This window comes from Lactuca saligna, chromosome 4, assembly GCF_052625555.1.
Source record: "Lactuca saligna cultivar CGN05327 chromosome 4, ASM5262555v1, whole genome shotgun sequence".
NCBI classification, from domain to species: Eukaryota; Viridiplantae; Streptophyta; class Magnoliopsida; order Asterales; family Asteraceae; genus Lactuca; species Lactuca saligna.
Window position 1 is genome coordinate 278,013,443 of NC_136420.1, and position 21,246 is coordinate 278,034,688.

At 33.9% G+C, this 21,246-nt stretch overlaps 1 protein-coding gene across 1 annotated transcript; it reads left to right on the forward strand.

The window, feature by feature from the left end:
* The first annotated feature begins 13,344 nt into the window (after window positions 1-13,344).
* LOC145043652 (uncharacterized) lies at window positions 13,345-20,815 on the forward strand. The gene is made up of 11 exons (XM_078992366.1): window positions 13,345-13,772; window positions 14,040-16,027; window positions 16,122-16,211; window positions 16,767-17,225; window positions 18,316-18,430; window positions 18,723-18,896; window positions 19,146-19,381; window positions 19,621-19,714; window positions 19,811-19,863; window positions 20,207-20,311; window positions 20,425-20,815. Exons 1-10 carry the CDS (start codon window positions 13,556-13,558, stop codon window positions 20,294-20,296), a joined length of 3,516 nt encoding a protein of 1,171 aa, XP_078848492.1. The 5' UTR covers window positions 13,345-13,555; the 3' UTR covers window positions 20,297-20,311; window positions 20,425-20,815.
* Window positions 20,816-21,246: the final 431 nt, after the last annotated feature.

Genomic DNA, 21,246 nt, shown 5'->3' on the forward strand with positions numbered 1-21,246 from the left:
GAATTCCAAATTCATGTCATTTACTGAAATCTGTTAGATTCTAAACTTATATGCATTGATCCTCTTGTAATGATTATGCACGAAGTCAGAAAGACTTGACAACAACCATTACAGAGCATTCCAAAGGAGATCAGCTCCTTGGGAACATCCTTCTTGCATTAAGTTTCCTAATCTTACATAGATTGAATAATTTCTAACTTTGAAACATTTCCAGATCCTATTTTGACTATCACTTATGAACAAGAGTTGCCTCCTTACAGATTATGTCAATATGGTCCTTCCAGAATTATCACTATACTTCCAATTGTCCTTGAGAAACCAATCTTTGGTAAACCTTAGATTGTCCTCGACAATTATTTAATCACTTTAGTCATATGCAGTTCTAGACTTTTCCCTTCTAAATGCCTTAAGCATTTGGAAAATTTAGAAAGGATGAATATTATAGCACGTGAAATCGATCCTATATCCGAAGCATATGGGACACGATTCATGATGTTTGACATAAAGACATGATACTAGACCAGTCTTTTGCTACAATATTTTTTATTTGCCATGTTTTCAAAATTTAACTATGAAGAGGGATGTCGTAATCATACATGTTTTCAAAATTTAACTATGAAGAGGGATGCCGTAATCATAATCGAATTTTGAAAATGCAATATATATAGAATTTCTTCAAGTTGAACCATTCCAACACAAAATTCATATATATTCTTGACTAAAGATTATTAAAATCTCAATCTAAGCTTTAGAATTTACATGAAGTATAATTTCCTCTCCCTTAATTATAGCAAAACAACTTTTCAACCCCTGCAACTTCACGGATTGAAACTTTGTTTTCTATAATTAACATTGCTAGCTTGCAATACTAATCATAATAATCATGCTCCCACTAACATGATGATTATCAACATAACACTTATGCTCCCACTAGCTCTGACATATTTTCAGAAATCTGCTGGACTTCTGAAATTTAGATTCATACATCCTTTCTTAGATACCTCACATGTGTGTCTAAACAATTTTCAGAACTATGAAAAGGGATGTCGTAATCATAGTCTCAATTTCTTAGGCATTTGCCATTTCTCACAAGTCCATGTTAGTGTGCCGGTTAACCACACGCGCTCCACTAACGACTTTTGAAAAATGCAAACAACACAATTGCTATCTAAGTAAAATCTACTTAGTGAAAGCGTTTCCTCACCATCATTTTCATGAATCGGAGAGAAACCTTATGACACTTAGATTCTAAAGTGTATGAGTTCCTATCCATGTGAATTTGTTAAAACCATAATCACAAGATAAGGTTAGTGACAAATTCAGCCTTACATGGATTAGACTTGTTCAATCTTAGTTTCTTGTCACCTTGGGAGCACAAGGCCCACCAAAGCTTCCAAGTTGAACTCTGATAACTCACATGCAAATTCAACTTATTTGAAGTAGGTACAGAAATAAGAATTATTTCAACACGATAGGTTGCAAACCTTAAGTCGTGTGCTAGTGATAAATTACAGGTTTTACTCTTGATTAAATCTTGAAACTCTTTCAGGATCTTTAAGGCTCCCACTGTCCTCTTGACATGTAAGTTTCCCCAGTCAAGAACCATTCCTTGACAAAACAAATATTCAAGGGATAGTGCGGATTCTTATCAAGACTAACACTTCACACAATTGGTCTTAGTTGGTCTTTGTCTCATCCAAGACATCACAACTTACCAATCTCAAATGTACAAGAGTAGAAACATTTCACACTACATTTGATAAGTGTTTTAAACCTTACTTTATGTCACTCAATGTTACAATCTTGGAGTATGACTCTAAGAATTGTTTTGGAACGAAGTATGACTCATCTCCTTGATCTTAACCAATCCAACAATTCATGACCTCTCTTCTTAGCCATAACAATGCACTAAGACGTCCTTAGAGTATGAATTTGTGATATGGTTTCTATATCATTAAGATGATCATAAAACTGATACTAAAGTACTCTCCCATCTTTTCAGATTTGAGAAACTTTTATCCTTCTGCCTAATTTGATTCTTCTCATTTGTTTTGTCATACATTGTAACTTTTCCAATGTTACAAAATTATACTTAACCTTATAAGTATAATCATATTTACTAATTTTTAGTAAATCATGACAAATCAATCTTTGTGGTGGACCTTGACCAGCGCACAGCCAGTGTACCTAATTCCTTAGTCCTTCAATTGACTCACATATACATGTGATCAAAGAATTAGTCTTAATTTTCAAAGATGAAAATTCTCATTCATCATACAATACAACTTGTATGATTCCAAGTTTCTGTCCAATTGAAACTTGGGTGATTAAAAACTTTCTTCATTTGGTAAATTCAGACACTACCACAAATGGAGGAATTAATTTCATATTTCCACTCTTGCTCTTAATGGAATCATATAAGCAACAATTTTTCCTTAAATGCCATTGTAAGGATATTTCAAAATAAATAAAATTAAAACCCTTTTTTTTCTTTTATTTTAAAACTTTGCGGAAAAACTTATCCTTACAATCCACATGAAAACCTTGTTGTTATCTATTCACAAGCAATATATTATAACTCCTAAGAAGTAGCTCAAGAATCCGATCTTCAAACTACATGATAGAAATCCATCTACGCGATCAGATTCAGCATATTCTTTCTTTAAGTTTCTTTACCTTTTCTTTGATTCTTAAAACATCACCATGTGACCCAGTCACATCATGTATCAAGAATCTCAGAATAGAAACTTAGCAGAGTTAGATAGAGGACTTTACCTGAAGTAAAGTCAAACTTATCGACTTTAACATCCTTAGGTAAATTATGGCAGCTTTGCAACCAATGCCCCTTTCTTTGACAATATAAACATATGGACCCTTTGATAATGGTACACGAGATTATCACAGACTTAGTTTTTCTCTTTACCATTTGGTCAACCGAGTTGACTATGGCCGGTCCTTTTCCATTGGGAAGAGAATGCTTTTCTGGATTTCCTGTGTCACTATTGTCAATGTCCATCAAGTTTTGAGGAAGTTGATCTTAACAAATAGATAAAATCATTAAGGGTCTTGTCATAGTCTTTTTCATAGGTGTTCCAAAAGAACTCACTATGTGACTTAGAAAGTGATTGAACCACCAACTTTCTCAAGACTTTGACACCCAACTCTCCCGGCTTGAATATGTGACTACATCTCCAAGATGTGACCACACCAAGACCTTTACTTGCCAATAGGGCTCGAGTGACCTTAAACTTTTCAAGAACTTGTGGGTGAGGGAGAATAATTGGAGGAGATAGAGGAAGTGAAGCATGATGTTGAGGAACATCATCTTCAAGAGATGTGGGAAGATCATAAATGTCTAAACCAGACATGTTTTGGGAGATATTCAAGATAGTTGATTTAAAGTCCTTAATATAACACCCAATATGAAATATTAAGGCTAGGACCCAACACAATATTTTATAATTTGGAAGAGGGATGCCGTAATCCAAGCTATAAAATATTTGAAGGTAGGCGAATGACGATTCACCAATTTCCACCATGAAAAACGAAATAATTTATTAGGTTTTAATTGGATTTGAAATTCCTAGATCTTTTGAGATTCATTGAACTTTTCAATGGCATGTTTCAATCTCGAGTGTGCCCTCTCAAATTTTGTGACTGGGATGCCGAGGATCACAAAACAAGGTGTGAATAACCATACCAATTCACTTGGTACCCTTAATATTATCACCTAATCAATGTGCCAGTTAACCACACACGCTCCATTGATCTATGACAAACATTAAGTCACCCTTCGTGGTCCTTACTAGTCCAAGTTAGTGTGTTGGTTAACCACACACGCTCCACCAACGACTTGGTAAGGTACAAAGTGTGAATTCCATGGGCTAGCACCAAATTCACATTTTTCCTAAAGTAACTATGATTGGGAATTATTAAGAGTTTAGTTACTTAGTATTTATCATTAATACTTTTAATGAATGGAGAATTTAAAGTCATTGTCCTACCCGTTCGGCTAACGACCCTCCACCGATCAAGCAAGCGGTGGGTGAGAGTATACACCCATTAAGTCACCATTTTATAGGCAACAACCTTATACCCACCTTATAAACCGGTTTCGTGAATGAGGCCTACTAATGGTAAAACGACTTGTTCTTATACATATATATAATAATTAACCATTAATGTTATAAATAGTATAAGTGTTGAATTTTAACTCTTTAGAATTCTAAGGGCTAACTTGGAATTAAAGTATTCATAAGTGAAAACTTTTCAAATTCCAAAACTTGAGGACAAGTTTTGAAACTATTTAAAACTAATTAATTCCATAACTTATATGTTTAAAGTAGCTTTAATCCAAAAAACTCTTCAAGTTCCATAACTTATGGAAGACTTTAAACTAATAAAATAATTAACTTTTCTTTATTTTTATAACTTATGGAATTAATTAAGGTTACACTTTTACTCTTTAATGAAGTGACTCTTGAACTTCCATAACTTGAGGACAAGTTATGGAGTCATAAAAAAAATTCAATGACACAAGACTCTTCATTTTGTAACCATTACCAACTTTTATGAGTTTTATGAGTCTTTAATGTGACTCTTCATGTAACTTGAGGACAAGTTACACAAACACATTTTATACTCAATTCTTAGATTCAAATGGATTGAAAACAACTATTTCAATTAACTTTTCTATTAATCTAAGCAACTCATAAGAACAAGATAATTCATATCAAATTTCTTCATGTAATTAGTCTAAACCTTAAACTAATACAAAACATGAATCTATTGACAATTATCTTTGAAAATGGATTAGCATGAACATTACCACATTAAAAACAAGTTTATAAGTTCAAAAACAACTTAGGGTAATGTTCCTAGTCCATTTCTAGCCAAAAACCTCGAAAATATGTTGTCTGGGGGTCCAACTCGTCAAGTGCATGAACCGACTCGCCGAGTTGGATCGTTTTGATCGATTTTTAGGCATGGACTCGCCGAGTCTGATGATCAAACAACAACACTTTCGATTTTTTAAGCATCTTTTGCAGCTATAACAAGAAAACAAGCCTAGTCTCTGATACCACTGTTGGGTTTTGAGCATTCTAACACTCCTAAGTGTACATGCAACCCTAAATACCTTGGATCTATGTTTTCTCTATTATACATGCAAATAAGAACATCCAAGGTATTATCCTAATCTAGCATACAAAACAATGAGTGTAACAAGATAGAATACATACCTCTTTGATGTAGAAAGTCTTCATGAAGCTTGAGTGCCTAGCCCCAATAGTGTGGAAGCCTCAAATGGAATCACAATCATCAAAACACTTAGAATAACTTGAGAGAGTTCTACACTTCATGAAATCGGCTAGCCCTCTCTAGAATTATACTAGTGGCCGATTTTTGTCAAGAATAAGATCTTTATATAGTGTTACAATTAGGGTAAATCCTTAATTGTCATGGCTTTCCATTTCCTTGGATCCATGGGTTCAAATACACCATGGAGCATCCATGGACCATCCTATGGGTTTTAGCCCAACTTGATTATCCATGGAGCATTAGCCCACTATATAAGTATGGATGATTTACACAATCAACCCATATATTTAATTAGTCTTCTTTTGATCACTTAATTAATCCTAGATTAATTCTTGATCAATACTAATTAAATAATCTTATTATTCTTATTATTAATATACTAGAACTTATAATATATTAATAACCATAAGTGTCTTATTTCTCTCATTATAGTCTATCCAAGTGCATGATGGTATGCAACCCAAATGGACCATGCCGGGTCAGGTCAAATCTTACCAATTATAGTTATGGACTTAGACATTAATCCAACACATATCACATAACACAGTAAGCATAAATGCTTAGTGAGTTCCCCAAAATACACGTACAACACATAAGCCACTCGAGGCTATAACTTGGTATGACCCTCCGGTCAATGTGTCTCAGCGGAACCGTCTAGTCCCGTAGCTTGTTGGACCTTCTGGTCCGGTCTAGCTCGTTGGACCCTTCGGTCCAGTCTGATCGAGGACCCTCTGGCCTCATGAGTCGTTGGACCCTTTGGTCCGGTCTATATAACACATAACATAGATATAACACAATGCACATAAATCTCAAACATACACATACACATAAGACCCTCCGGTCTGCACATAGATACTATTCGAGGTAATGTATAGTGAGAAGACTCACCTCGTAAGATGTCTAGAAAACTCACGTGCTCGAATCCCCGATCTAGCCTCCGCCTATTAAAATGATAATATCTCTAATCATACACTCCTTACATCGTCCTCTCTAAGAATGGGTAAAAGGCTATTCTACCTCTCCCTGACCTCGCTTAAATCAGTTTGACCATCCCTAATGTCAACTGAAATCAACTCAGTCAACGGTCCATCTTTGACCAGACTCGTCGAGTGCACTTCAGGTGACTCGGAGAGTCCATGCATGTCCTCTGAATCCTCCTAAGGCCTCACTCGACTCGTCGAGTTAACCTTTCACTCGATGGGTTACCACCGGTCACGAATCGCAGGTCAACCCGATCCGACTCGTCGAGTTCTCTCATGGACTCGACGAGTTTCCCTCATAGCATTACTCATTTGACCTTCTGTGGTCAGATCTGTTTCTCTAACATATAAATATGGCCTTCCAACACCCAAAAATCACGTAAAGGTCTGAACTTGGTGTTCATGCATGGTGTATGTTGCATTATATACCATAAAAACCCCATAAATGCTTCCTAGCTTCAAACCCTAAGGTTTACTCTACTAAAGCTTCATAATCTCGTCTCTTTGGACCTAGAAGGGTCCAAATCTATAACACAAACTTGAAAGAGGGGGTTGAGGCATTCAAAACCCCAAAGATGAAGTGATTCAAGCCCTAACCCCAAAATGGAATCTACACAATAGGGAAGGAAATGGGTTCGATTTTGTACCTCAAAATGAAGCTCCTGTCTTGAATAACTCAAAACAATAACCTTCCTTGGTCCCTCTTGCTGGAACTCTTCTCCTTTCTTGCAAAATCACACCAAAAAGCTCAAGATAGCTCTTTCTCTCACTCTACACACTCAAGCTCACTAGGGTTCTCTCTTTTGGGAAGGTAACCGCAATTGAAGGCCATAATTGCCTTTAAATAGGGCTCATGCCCAAATATTTAGGGTTTCTACCAACAACGTGGACTCGTCGGGTTGCCTCACCGACTCGTTGAGTCCATTCATTAATCTGAGTCATCAGTCGCGATCCTACTCGACGAGTTTAGGCGTCAACTCGACGAGTCCCTCTTCTTAACTCAAAAGTAAATACTTAAATTATGATACCTGGAAATCCAGATGTTACATTAAGAGTAAGGAATTTGCAAGTGATCCAAAAGAATAAGCATGATTAAGGATCCACGAGGGATCTTAAGAGATGGGAGTAAGTACGGATGAGTATACTTGGTAAATGTTAGTGTGACGATGTTTCCCTTATATCATATATGAGATTATAGTATGAGATTAGACTATTGGGTCTAGTTGAGAATAAAATGGCTATGCATAAGTATATGAGGATATAAAGATGAAGTGTAAGCAGAGTATGTGATAGGCATGCTAAGAATAAGAGATGTGTGAGAATAAGAGTAAGAATGTGAGAAGAGTATACTTAGAGTATGAGAAGAACAAATAGAGAAATATGAGATTAGATAGAGCATGGAAAAGGAGAAAAAAGAAGAAGTGAGTATAGCATGAGAATGGTAACGAAAGAGAGGTGGAGCATGTATAGAGTATAACATGAGCCTGAAAAGAGCCAAATAAAGAGTATGAGAATAAGAGTATAGGAGAAAGAAAGAGACATATAGTATGAGAAATATGGAGAATAGAGCAGATTATGAGAAAAAGAGGATAAAATGTAAAGTATGTGAAGATAGAGAGATATAAAGATAAACAAGGGATCATTCATAACGAAGAATCAGTCCTAACAAGTTTAACGACTATATTTCTTGTTTATTTATCACATGTGCAGAAATGGTCAACATTGGACTCATTCATAACGAAGAATCAGTCCAACCAGGCTTAAGACCCATAAATACCAAGTCAAAGCACGTTTTAAATACCAATTCAGCAGGATCCCAGAAATATTGGACATTTAGTTTGTGACAACCCGAAATTTCCATTCTGTACAAACTATATCACTTCAATAAAAGTTGTAGCAGTCACAGTTAATTTTCAGACTCTTCGCGTAAGTTTGAGAAATTCAGGGTTTACACTTCAGAAAATATCAGGAAAGTGGGTGCACTTGGGTTTGGTGCAACACTGTTATTCCAACACTCTAATTTATTAGGGATCATTTCAGGAATAAAAATATTTTCTGCCAAAATATCTCAGGACTATAAATAGATTTCTAAACCAAAATCTTTCATTATTCACATTTCTGACTAGAGAAAATCCATTTTCTCTCTGACGGATCTTCGGGTTTTTATACCAAAACGTGAGTAACTCTTTATAGTATTGTTAGAAAGCTTTATACGTGTCTATAACATGTTTTAGAAGGCTAAAACATGAAATCTAGGAGTTTACACCTCGAGGTGTTCTTGAGCGGTAAACTCCCGAAACGAAGCCAAAACCAACACATGTGTTATGATAAGGCCTTAGATGTTTATGAATGCATGTTAGGGACAATAAAACAAGCCAAAAGCCACCCAAGATTGGGAGTTTACGGCCCAAAACTCTCTTAGGCCGTAAACTCCATATTCTAACATTACATGGTGTTTTGAGGACACTAGGACTTTAGGGCTTGTATCTAGACTATTTCCCCAAGTAGAACAAGGTCTTAAACACATCAAATGACACAAATCAAAGTGAGTTTACGGCCCAAGAGAAGCTTTGGCCGTAAACTCCATAAGAATGGACAAAAGGGTGGTTTCAAGACAACTAAAGCCCTAGACCCTTTCATGGAATTGTTTCACACAAAAATAAGGAACCAAAGTACATAAAAATCACTCATCAAAGTGAGTTTACGGCCAAGAGAATGCTCTTGGGCCGTAAACTCAAAAGGATGGCACCAAAGTGTGCCTAGGTTCTCATTAGCTTTAAACAATTGTCTAGAACATATCCCACAAGTGCAAGAGGCTTGAAAGCAACTAAAACCCACATTTCTTAGAGTTTACGGCCGTAAACTCTAAGGGTAATGGCCTTGAGGCCGTAAACTCCTAATTGGAGTACTTATAGACCTTAAACCCTTCCAAGGACTTAGCCACTAAGTTAGAACAATTCTAGAAAGCATTTGGGACTTCAAAACACACCAAACACACATGTTTGGGAGTTTACGGCCGTAAAATCAAGAGTTTACAACCGTAAACTCCATGTGTGATGGTTTAGAGAGGGTAAACTCTCATATGGGGTCCTTTGGAAACCCTAAACACAAGTACCCTGTCCCACAATGGCTTAGATGTAATCCTTATGGCTTACAATACTTATATAAAGTGTTTATTATGCCTAGGATGTCTTAAACATTATCAATTAGTCAATTGTGTCTAATTGAGTGCATATATGTGTGATTATATGTTCATTAGGATCGTAGTGTGTTCACCAGTTCTCGCTTGACACCTAGCCATCCGATACCGTTCATTTCATTCCAATCACCAACTACAGGGGAGTTCATACCCCTAATCAATGTTTTAAATGATTTTAAATGCTTTAAAGGGGGGAATACAAGTAGAAACAAACATGTTATTAAATCATTATTATGTATTTTATAACAGTGTTTGTCCTTTAACAGATTTCACATACTACAAAATGTGATGCATGAAATGGTTTTAAATCTTAAAAACGCATTGTTATCAATTGTTTTACCTTTGAAATATATATTATAAATGACATCAAGTCATTGTTAACTATTGTTCAAAAACCCATAAGAGGTCTTATAAAACCATTTTACATTATTGAACTAAACTATGCATGTACACTTATATTCTTATATATGTATGAATGTTATAGCTTACAGTTTTCATTTGGTTTCTCACACCCTTGAGTAGTAAGAGTGTATAAACCCACTTGAACAACCAATTACCTTCCAGCAAACTATCATAGGGATAATTTGGAGATATCAAACATAATTCCTATTACAAGGAATCACACAAGAGTCAGTTCATTCATGAGTCTATACAAGTACATTACCTTATACATGAGTACCTTTACATTTGATTACATGATACATGAGTACCTTTGCATTTGATTACATGATACATGAGTACGTTTACATATACTTACATGATACATGAATACGCGTACATGAACGCATTACATGAGTACCTTCACGTAGATACACTTAATTATGTACATTTACATGAATACTTGTATCTCGAATTGCGAGGATGATTTATTAGTACCTTCTGTTTAAATCTTCCTGCATATCCCTAGTACCTCGGGATATCTAGACAGGACCCTATCCCCAGTACCTCGGGATACCTAGATGGGCCTCTATCCCACAGTACCTCGGGATATATGTACGGGACTAACCATTCCGGAACCCATCTGTTAGCAAAAGTGGGTGATGAACATCTACGGATGCCTACGGTTATTACTTATATTAGGAGTACCTTTAAATGGACTAACCCTTCCTTCCCCCTGCTGCTGCTACAGAGGACAATTGGACAATCTTCGGATGTTCATTAGGTTATGTAAGTGGTGTTAACCCTAGTACCTTGGGATAACAGTTACGTATGATGTGTTGGTCCTAGTACCTAGTGACAACACTTACAGTAGTACATTTTCCTGTTTACTTTATTTTGTGATTCTTTCACATAAACGATGAGTTAGACTAAGTACCTTAGTACTAAACAATTAAAGGAAAACTAACATTTTACTTACAAAACATTCGGGTCTTGGTAGAAGACTACATTTCATACTTATAGAAAATAAGGGTTTTTCTAGGGTTTTCATACGTACATCAACATTTTCATTTAACGATTTACATGGTCTTTATAACAGATTTTCACAAACAAGGCAATGACACTTATATACTTATGAATTCACCAGCTTTAAAGCTGATACCCGCTTTCAAAATAACTTGTATTCTCAGGTCATCAGTAGACATGTACGGAGGCCAGGTTTTTGAGAAGACGGAGCAAACAAGTCTCGTCTTTTATTTTGATTGTATATTTTTGGTGTCTGACTACAATGAAAGGAACACACATGTATTAAAACTTTACTTATAATGCAATGGATGATGTTGTTGCTTGTTTATTATATTACACTGTTGTGATATTGTACATGACGTCCTCCACCCCTGAACGTTTCCGCCGTTCGTGGTTTTTGGGGTGTGACATAGTTACTTAATCTAGACTATAACTACACCTGTAAAACACACATAACAGGGACAATTCTCTAACACCTTACTCATTTAGTATCACTTTACCATTTGTATGCTTATCTCTGTAATTCTTTCTTCAATCAATAAGATTAAACAAAGCAAATGATCATTATCACCTCCTAATGTTTTATGCCGAAGATCATAGCAAATATCAAGGGCTTTCCTTGTAAACCACTTGTGCAATTTTGTTCTAATTTCGTTAATCACTTCACCTACAACACCACAACCTCTCATGTAATTTGGTTAATATCCACCTTGTCGATTTTTGATCAAAACAGTAATAAGATCAGAACATATAAAATAAATATGAATTACACTCGGTTGAGTTTGACATGTATTTCAATTACTTCACTTTATTAATATTTTTATTAAATTTAAGAAAATTATCAATAATATACTAAAAAGTATCTTAATTTGGAAAGCAAGTGAATCAATGCTTAGAGGACCATTCTGGAGCAATTCATTATTATATAAAATAAGTAATCGAACCTAATACATATATATATATTTTTTAATTTCTACAATTTCATAAAAATATAAAAATATTATTATATAAAATATTCTAAGTATATAAACAACAATAGAAAAATGTAATATAAAAAACAATAAATTAATTTAATTTTAGTTAAAAATTAATAAATAATGTTAAAAATAATAATATTGGGAAATTCACTCTATACGTATAAAATACCATTTGCACTTCTAATTAAAAGTCCATAACTTTATATATCTTATATATTACCGTTACATTCAATTTGTTATTTATCTATAGTTAGATTTCTAAAAAATGGAAAATTAAAAAAAAAATTGTTAGATTTAAGAAATAAAGAGTAAATTACAAAAATGGTCATGTGGAAAAAAGAGTCGATATACATTTTGAAGAGTAATGCCTAAACCTAGATCCAAGAGTAATATCAACGGAGCTTCCAGTCAAAAGAATCGTCAGTAATCCATTTGTTGATTTCTGCATAAGTCGGACATAAAACGATCAAAGGTTAACAATTCAATTTCTCGAATGATTCATCCTAGAAAGCCTCATTTCTCCATCTGATGTCGTTGGTGACAATAAGTCGAACAACGTCATTCTGTTCCTTCTTCTTCTTCTTTATAGTGACACAACAAAAGAGAAAGATAGAGATACTTACAAGTTTGAAGTCAAAAAACTTGTCAATACAAAGAAGAGAGACTCAGGTGAGAATGCTACTTTCCTAAAGGTGAACATAAAAAATCGCAGGACATAAAAAGTGGGAAGTTTTTTATTGGTTTTTCTTCCTCACTCTCGAATAGGTGAACTTGGTTCGTTCAATTCTTAGGGAGAAGAAGGATGGGAATGAATGGGAAGACTGGAGTAGTCTCTTCATTAGCCGGAAGGAATTAGTCCCCACTAGCATCATTCGAAGAACGAACAAGAAAAAGCTTACTGTTTAGGTAGGATAGATCGATGTGGTCCAATGGCTAAAGCTCTGCCAGCTTCTTGTAGACTTACTTTAGGCTCCGAGTTTTTTTTTTTTTTTTTTTTTTATGGTGAAATTATTCTTCGCCACTAGTGGCAACAAAGTGTTATATTTTTTAGTATATAAGAAAACTATGTATACGTTACATAAAAGGTTTTTTTTTATTGAGATTTAGTTACCTAATTGTTTGAAATTTGAACATAGTTACACTTTCTATTCACGAAGTATATTGAAATTTAATTTAAGTATTATGCAATAATATTGTGCATTCCTCTTGAAAAAGGGACATGGAGAGTATCATTGTATTGGGTTTCTTGACCCTTTAGATTGGTTATTTGACTGCACCTGGTGAAAAAGTTTTATTAATTATATTAGGGGATGTTACTTTTGTTCTATGTAATAAATCTACAATATATTATATATCAGTAATTTATTTGTATATTGTTGTTTTTTATTGTTATGGTTAAAGTTGATCGAAGAACAATTAAGTTAAGTCAACGTGTATGAGAGAATGAAAATATGGTTCAACTAGATCGGACCCTAAGACAAAACCCGAAAGCATCCGAACATCACACGGAACTTCATGTCCTCATCGCCTTCAACCGGAGTCCAGAAACACCGTTCCCACTCCTTCGTTTCGCAAAATCTAGGGTTTGATTCTATATTTTCCCAATTTAAAGCCATCATCATACTAATTCCATCTCAATTTTTTGCTGCATAATCCAATCAACATTTGATTTCATCATGAGAACTCGAAAAGCAGACAATCCCAAATCGCCCCCTGCGGCAAAAAGAACCCCGCCGGCTAGAAAATCGGCAACTAAAACCCCTGCCACGCCACCACCCAATGCTTCCCGGCAATCAACATCTGAACCCACGGTTACTCCTAAGCGTGCTTCCCTCCCTAGAGGGAAGACCATGGCGACCAACGATACCACGCCAACAACTCCAGAAACACCAGGTACATAGTCAAACCTGAAACTTGATTCATGTATACCTTCGCCTTTTGTTTTCTTTATGTTCATAGTTCGAATGAATGATCAAGTCCAAAAAAGAAGTAGTTACTTTTGTTTTCTCCATAGTATTCCGTTTTTGCATATTCAATTTTCTAAATAACATGAAGGTATCATGATCATTATCATGGTAATCGTTATGTTGAATACCATGCAGTACATTCACTACCCTGCATCGATGTAAGTTCTAAGTTTTTGTGATGTTATGCATGCAGTTAGTGCAATAAAACCACAGGCTGACACAGTCAAGGCAACTCCGGGAACAAGGTCTGGAAGTAAGAGGACTGTTAAGAAAGTGGTTAAAAAGACTGTTATCAAGAAAAAACCTAAATTGGCTGATGCTAAGGCACAGCCTGATTTAGTTGCAGATGAAAACGATGATGAATTACTCACAGAAAAAGATAGTTTCGAGGAGGTGAAGGATATGGAACATGCAAAGCAGCAAGAATCTAGCCCAAGTGATGCTAAAAACTCTATCAAAGAGGAAGAACATGATGTTTGTATGCCATTAAAAGATGATGAAGATACTATGAAGGATGTTGAAGAGGGGACTGATGTTAAGCCCTCTGTTGAAACCTCTGATTTAAGAGATGTTGCAAAAGCCATTGATCATCAAGAACCAGAAGTGGATATGAAAGAAGACATGGAAACAAAAGAGAAGGAAAATAAAGAAACCATTGATGATAAATCCTTAAAGATCCATCAACCCTTTGTAGAAGCTCGAATAGAGGAAGAAGAGGAACCTGAGGAAGAACCCGAAGAGGAACCTGAAGTTGAGCAACTCATTAAGAATCAAGAAATCATCATGGAAAATGAGAAAAGAGTTGAGATTGAAGAGGAGCCTGAAGAAGAACCTGAAGAGGAACCTGAAGAAGAACCTGAAGAGGAACCTGAAGTTGAGCAACTCATTAAGAATCAAGAATTCATCATGGAAAATGAGGAAAAAGTTGAGATTGAAGAGGAACCCGAAGAAGAACCTGAAGAGGAACCTGAAGTTGAGCAACCGATTAAGAATCAAGAAATCATCATGGAAAATGAAAAAAAAGTTGAGATTGAAGAGGAACCTGAAGAAGAACCTGAAGAGGAACCTGAAGTTGAGCAACTCGTTAAGAATCAAGAAATTATCATGGAAAATGAGAAAAAAGTTGAGATTGAAGAGGAGCCTGAAGAAGAACCTGAGGAGGACCCTGAAGTTGAACAACTCATTAAGAATCAAGAAATCATCATGGAAAAAGAGCAAAAAGTTGAGATTGAAGAGGAGCCAATGGAATGTAATGATGATGAAGTTGAAATGGAGAAAGATATAAATGAAGAAGTAAAGGGAGAAGAAGCCCCACAAGAGCATGTATGCTCAAGTAATGAAGAAAAGAACAAACACAATGACATTGACAATGATGTTAATGAAAAAGAGAAAAAAGGTGAGATTGAAGAGGAGCCAATGGAGTGTTATGATGATGAAGTTGAAATGGAGAAAGATATGAATGAGGAAGTAAAAAGAGAAGAATGTCCACAAGAGCATGTATACTTAAGTGATGAAGAAAAGCACAAAGACAACGATAGTCGTGAAAAAGAGAAAAAAGTTGAGATTGAAGAGGAACCAATGGAATGTTATGATGATGAAGTTGACATGAAGAAAGATACAAATGAGGAAGTAAAAAAAGAAGAATGTCCACAAGAGCATGTATGCATAAGTGATGAAGAAAAGCACAAAGACAATGATATTCATGAAAAAGAGAAAAAAGTTGAGATTGAAGAGGAACCAATGGAATGTAATGATGATGAAGTTGAAATGGAGAAAGATCCGAATAAGGAAGTAAAAGGAGAAGAAGATCCACAAGAACGTGTATGCTTAACTGATGAAGAAAAGGACAATGACACTGACATTCATGAAGAAGATGACAAGGGTGTACAACAACAACAACAACAAGAGCAAAGTGAAACAAGGTTAGAAGAGGAACAAGCAGAATGTAAAATAGCTGTAGAGGAGAGAAAAAGAAGGAAAGAATTTGAGATATTTGTTGGTGGATTGGATAGAGATGCCACAGAAGAAGAAGTAAAGAAAGCTTTTCAGTATGTTGGTGAGGTTGTTGATATCCGAATGCATAAAGAACTTCCAACCAATAAAAACAAAGGATATGCATTTGTGAGATTTGCTAATAAGGAGCATGTAGCACGTGCTTTAGCCGAAATGAAAAACCCTGTTGTATGTTTATGGCTTTATGCTTCTCTTATAATATACTACTACATTTTTGTTTGTAGTATAAAATGCTAATAAAACTTGATTATTATTTATTTAGATACATGGAAAACGATGTGGAACTGCACCTAGTGAGGACAATGATACTTTGTTCTTGGGCAATATCTGCAATACATGGACAAAAGAAGCTGTAAGACAAACATCTCTCATTTCATTTTGACCCTTTTTCTTTCAATATGTGTGTATATGCTCCACTTTACCTTCAACTTTATTGCTTGTATCTGTTTTTTTTTTCTTTAGTCACACATCACTACTTTATTGCTAGTATCTGCTTTTTTACTATTTGTGTATCCATACAATATCTACCTTTTAACCTTTTCTTACTTTACACAATATCTACCTTTTAACCTTTCCCTACTTTACCCTTACCTTAATTGCTTTTATCTGCTTTTTTTTTTTTTTTTTTTCTTTAGTCGCACATTACTACTTTATTGCTAGTATCTGCTTTTTTACTATTTTACTATATGTGTATCCATACAATATCTACCTTTTACCATTTCCCTACTTTACCCTTACCTTTATTGCTTATATCTGCTTTTTTTTTGTTCTTTTTCTTTTTCTATAGTCATAACTCACAAACCAATCTTTATTCTTCTTTGTGAGCTGAATTTTCAAAGCAGTAGTTGTTGTAGTGTTCTAACTTAAGTAGATAACTTTCTAACAACATTGATATATTGCAAAACAGATAAGACAAAAACTCAAAGATTATGGTGTAGAAGGTGTAGAAAAGATCACACTTGTTTCTGATCCTCAACACAAAGGATTAAGTCGTGGGTTTGCATTTCTTGAATTCTCAGGACACCCTGATGCCATGCTGGCATTCAAAAGGCTTCAAAAACCTGATGCTATATTTGGTCACCCTGATAAAACTGTAAAAGTAGCTTTTGCTGAACCCTTGCATGAACCTAATCCTGAGGTTTTAAAAGAGATTAAATCTGTGTTTATTGATGGATTGCCACCTCATTGGGATGATGACATTGTTAGAGAATATTTAAAAAGTTATGGTGTTATTGATCGGATTATGCTTGCAAGAAATATGTCATCTGCTAAAAGGAAAGATTTTGGATTTGTTGATTTTACTACTCATGATGCTGCTATTGCTTGTATTGATGGGTTGAATAAAAGAGAATTGGGTCATGAGAAAGTAAGGTCACAATCTTTTTTTTTTTATCATAATTGATTCATTTCTACTTCTTTTTTTTTTTTTTTTTTTTTTTTTTTGTTGCATGTTTTAAAGAGGTTTAATCTCAAAAAAGACCTATGTTTTGTGTTTTTTTACAGGTTAAACCTCAAGTTTATTTTTTGCTTGAGAAGATGTATTTTTTCATTTTTTCTGATCTGGGTCTTTTAGTCATTTTTTGTTCCGAAAAAAATTGTAAGATGTGAGGGGTTTTGGAGAAAAACTAAAAAGTTCAGGGTTTATTTGGAAGCATCTAGAAGGATGAGGGTTTTTTCGGAAAAAATGAAAAAGTACAAGGTCTTTTTCAGGCAAAAGATAAATTTGAGGTTTGATTCGGAAAAAAAAAACACAAAATATAAGGTCTTTTTTGAGATTAACCCTTTTAAAAATTTTGATTCTAGATTGTTTTGAAAATTTATCTGGGAAAATTACAAAAAGGGTTAATGTCATAACTCATAAATGGGTAACAAACTTTTTTTTTAATCTTTACAAAACACAATTGTTTTGCAAAAGTAGTATCTGATAAGCAACTGGAACTTTGTGTTCACAAAATATCATTATTTTAATGTTATTTTGTAAAGAAAAAAAAACCAAATAATTCGTTACCCACATTTATGGTAATTTTTTTAAAGCAAAAACACAGTTTCTTAACCCTTAAAAAGCCATTATATTTTGTGCAGTTTCATTGTTTAGCCACTAATAGTTTATTTTTTTTAATAAAAACCATTAAAGTTTCAGACATTTTTCCAAATTTACCGTTTTCACCTTCACATTTCACATGTAAATTTGTTATATCAGGCTTTACATGAAACACTCAAAATTAACCACTTTGACCTGATATATCATATCAAGCCAAAATGGTTAAATTCGAAAAACATCTGAAACTTTTATAGTTTTGTTGGAAAAAAAAAAAAAAAGTATAAGTGGTTAAACCACAAAATTGCCCAAAATACAATGCTTTTTTTTTTTTTTTTTTTTTTCTAAAATCTGTAATCTACCCTATTTATTGTTTTTTAATTGCTTCAATTGTATAACAAATTATACATGTTTCTAGATTAAAGTGAAAGCAAGGCTTTCAAATCCTTCACCTAAAACTCAAGCTGTGAAAAGTGGAATAGCTGGAGGCTTTCGATATGGTCATGGAAATGGTGCTTCCTTTCAAAGAGCTGGTATATAAATTATAAAATAAAACACACTTTAATATAAAAAATATATGCAAGAAAAAATAAATAGAATACCAATGCACTTTATTTTTTTCACTCATACTAACAGCATACACTTACATTTCCTTACTTATAATACCAATATCTCAACTTTATTTGTTACATATTGCTATTATTAGCAAGGAAATGTAAGTATTTTTCTATTTTGTGTGAAGTAAAGAAAAGTGAAACTTTATTTGTTACAATTTGATCTTATAATATAGTGTTGAAATCTTAATTATATATAATGTTTTTTCAGGTAGGGGTTTTGGAAGAGGTCCATATCCTAACAACAATATGGAATTTCCACGAGGTGGCAGAGGTCTCTATCAACATGGTCAACATGGTCAAACCAGTAGAATGGGTTATACAGAGGATTACCCGCCAGCTGGCGCTCATCCTTCTTTCAGAGGGAGACATGATTTTAGACAAGGTTATTGAGTAATCTTTTTGAATATTTATCATTGGTTTTTGTGTTACTTTTCTTTTATTCCATGATTCATTATAAAGAATGACATCCATATCCATGAAGAATAATTAGTTCATTCCATTCCATTCCATTCCATTCCATTCCATCATATAAAATAAAACAGGCTTGTCTTTCTCTTTCCATTCCCAAGAAGGAATGAACAATTCCATTCCCATCATAACACATAGCTAGCTACCAATTGATATTCTGCAGGAGGGAGGTGGAATAATTTCCGGGGTCCACATCAGCAATCTCAAGGCCCTATGCCATTCCCACCTAGATATGATGATGATCATCATCATCATAATCATAATCATCATAATCATCATCATCATCCTATGCCTATGAGAGGGCCACCATTTATGCCTGAAGAACAATTCTACAGACCTTATGAAGACCCCTACATATATGGAGATTCCTCACGTGGTCTAAAACGTCCTTATTATGCAGTATGTTATGTTCACTCCTTTTTTTTTTTTTTAAAGTTAAATTCAAGAAACAGCAACATACTTCTCTTGATTTGCTTATTATAGCATCCTACTGCAATTTTTTATTTCTATTACAACATTGTAATTAAAAATTTTGGGTAATTTTTTGAAGTATAATGTTTTAATAAGAAAAAAAATTGAAAGTACAATGCTATAATTGGATAAAAAGTATTTCAGTTAAACTTTTTGTTGGTTTTTAGGAGCAGGATCCTGTGTATATGGAGCATAGTAGAGTTCGGCCTCGTTTGGATTACCCTGAGCCTCCAAATTCAGCTCCTGCATCTCATTTAAGAGGTTTTCTTTTTTTCTTTAAAAAAAGAAAAAGAAAATCAATAATTAAATGTTTATGTGAAGCCTAATTTTTTAATTATTATCCTTCTGTTATTGTAGGAGGTGGTAGTGGCATGCATTCACGAGACTACTATGATAATAATAATTATGATGTGAGTAATATTTTTCATTTAAACTTGAATTGCACTTTCAAGTTATTATTATTTTTTTCTTTTCTTATCAAGGCATTGTACTTTGAAAAATCTCTTTAATTATAGCAATGAAAATTGCTTTGTATAATATAATTTAAGAGATTTTTCAAAGTACAATGCTGTAAATAATCCAAAGTTAATTAAAGAGAATGCTATTATAAACAAATTCTATTTTTTTTTTCTTATTAAAACATTACACCTTGAAAACTCTACCTATTTTTCTTTTCAAAGTACATTAAGAAATCCAATATAATCAATTTTCTTAAAAAAATTTTAAAGTTTTTGATAATCTTATTTATTGCAGTATGAGGGTCCATATTCATCTTACTATGGTGGTGGTGATCAGCGGCCTTATGGTGGCAATCAACCTTATGGAGGGCGATATTATTATTAAACTATTTAACTATTGGTAAAATAAAAAAAAATAAAAAATTCTAAACCTGTCTTTATTCTTTAATTTTCCAAATTTAATTTCTTTGTATAATTCTGATTCTTTTTTATCTTTCAACAAAATGTGTCCAGGTGTACAAGATTTGAATTGCTGTGCTGGCATGTTCTTCTCTCTCTCTCTCTCTGAAGGAAAGCCCTTTAAAATCTTTTTTTTCTTTCCTTTCCTTCTCAAGTTGTTTGTTGTCTTCCATGGCTTTCTTAGACACATATATATTGGGAGGTTAATCTTTAAGATATGATGAAGGATTTTAGTCTTCTAAGTAAGATGTTAGGTATAAATCTGGGATCAGATATTAAGTGAGAAAGGTAAAGATTTGAAGTAAAATAGAATCTAAGCCCTGTAGATGAGACTTGTGGATATTGTGAAATCTGGAAATAATACTCTTTATGGATTGTATGTTTTATAACAAGTGTTCAAAGTTCAAACAGTATCTTTCACTTAATGTTCTAAAGGTTTCTGGTATGTTGAAGGACTTGTAACAACTTTTTATAAGGATTAGGATTTGATCATTTTTGGGTGTTATTTCAAGAAAATAAGTTGAATATGACTATGTTATTTCATACTTTGAGAAATGAATGTCTGAATTAAGGCTTTTACAAGTGTCACTTGTCTTAGGGATTGATTGTAAGGTTGAAAATAAGGTTTCTATTAGTAAATATACATGACATGACATGATAGAAGAATATGGAGTCTGGTTTAGTTATTTCCTGTAGGCTTGTAACTTGTTATAGCTTCTTTTGCATTGAAAAGGTATTTTTGTTGGAGAAATAGCAACCTACTTTATCCTTATATATATATATATATATATATATATATATATATAGCGATGTATGTACATTTTTTTTTCAACTGATTGTAACATCTTTTAACCTGAAAATGATGACATGGCATAG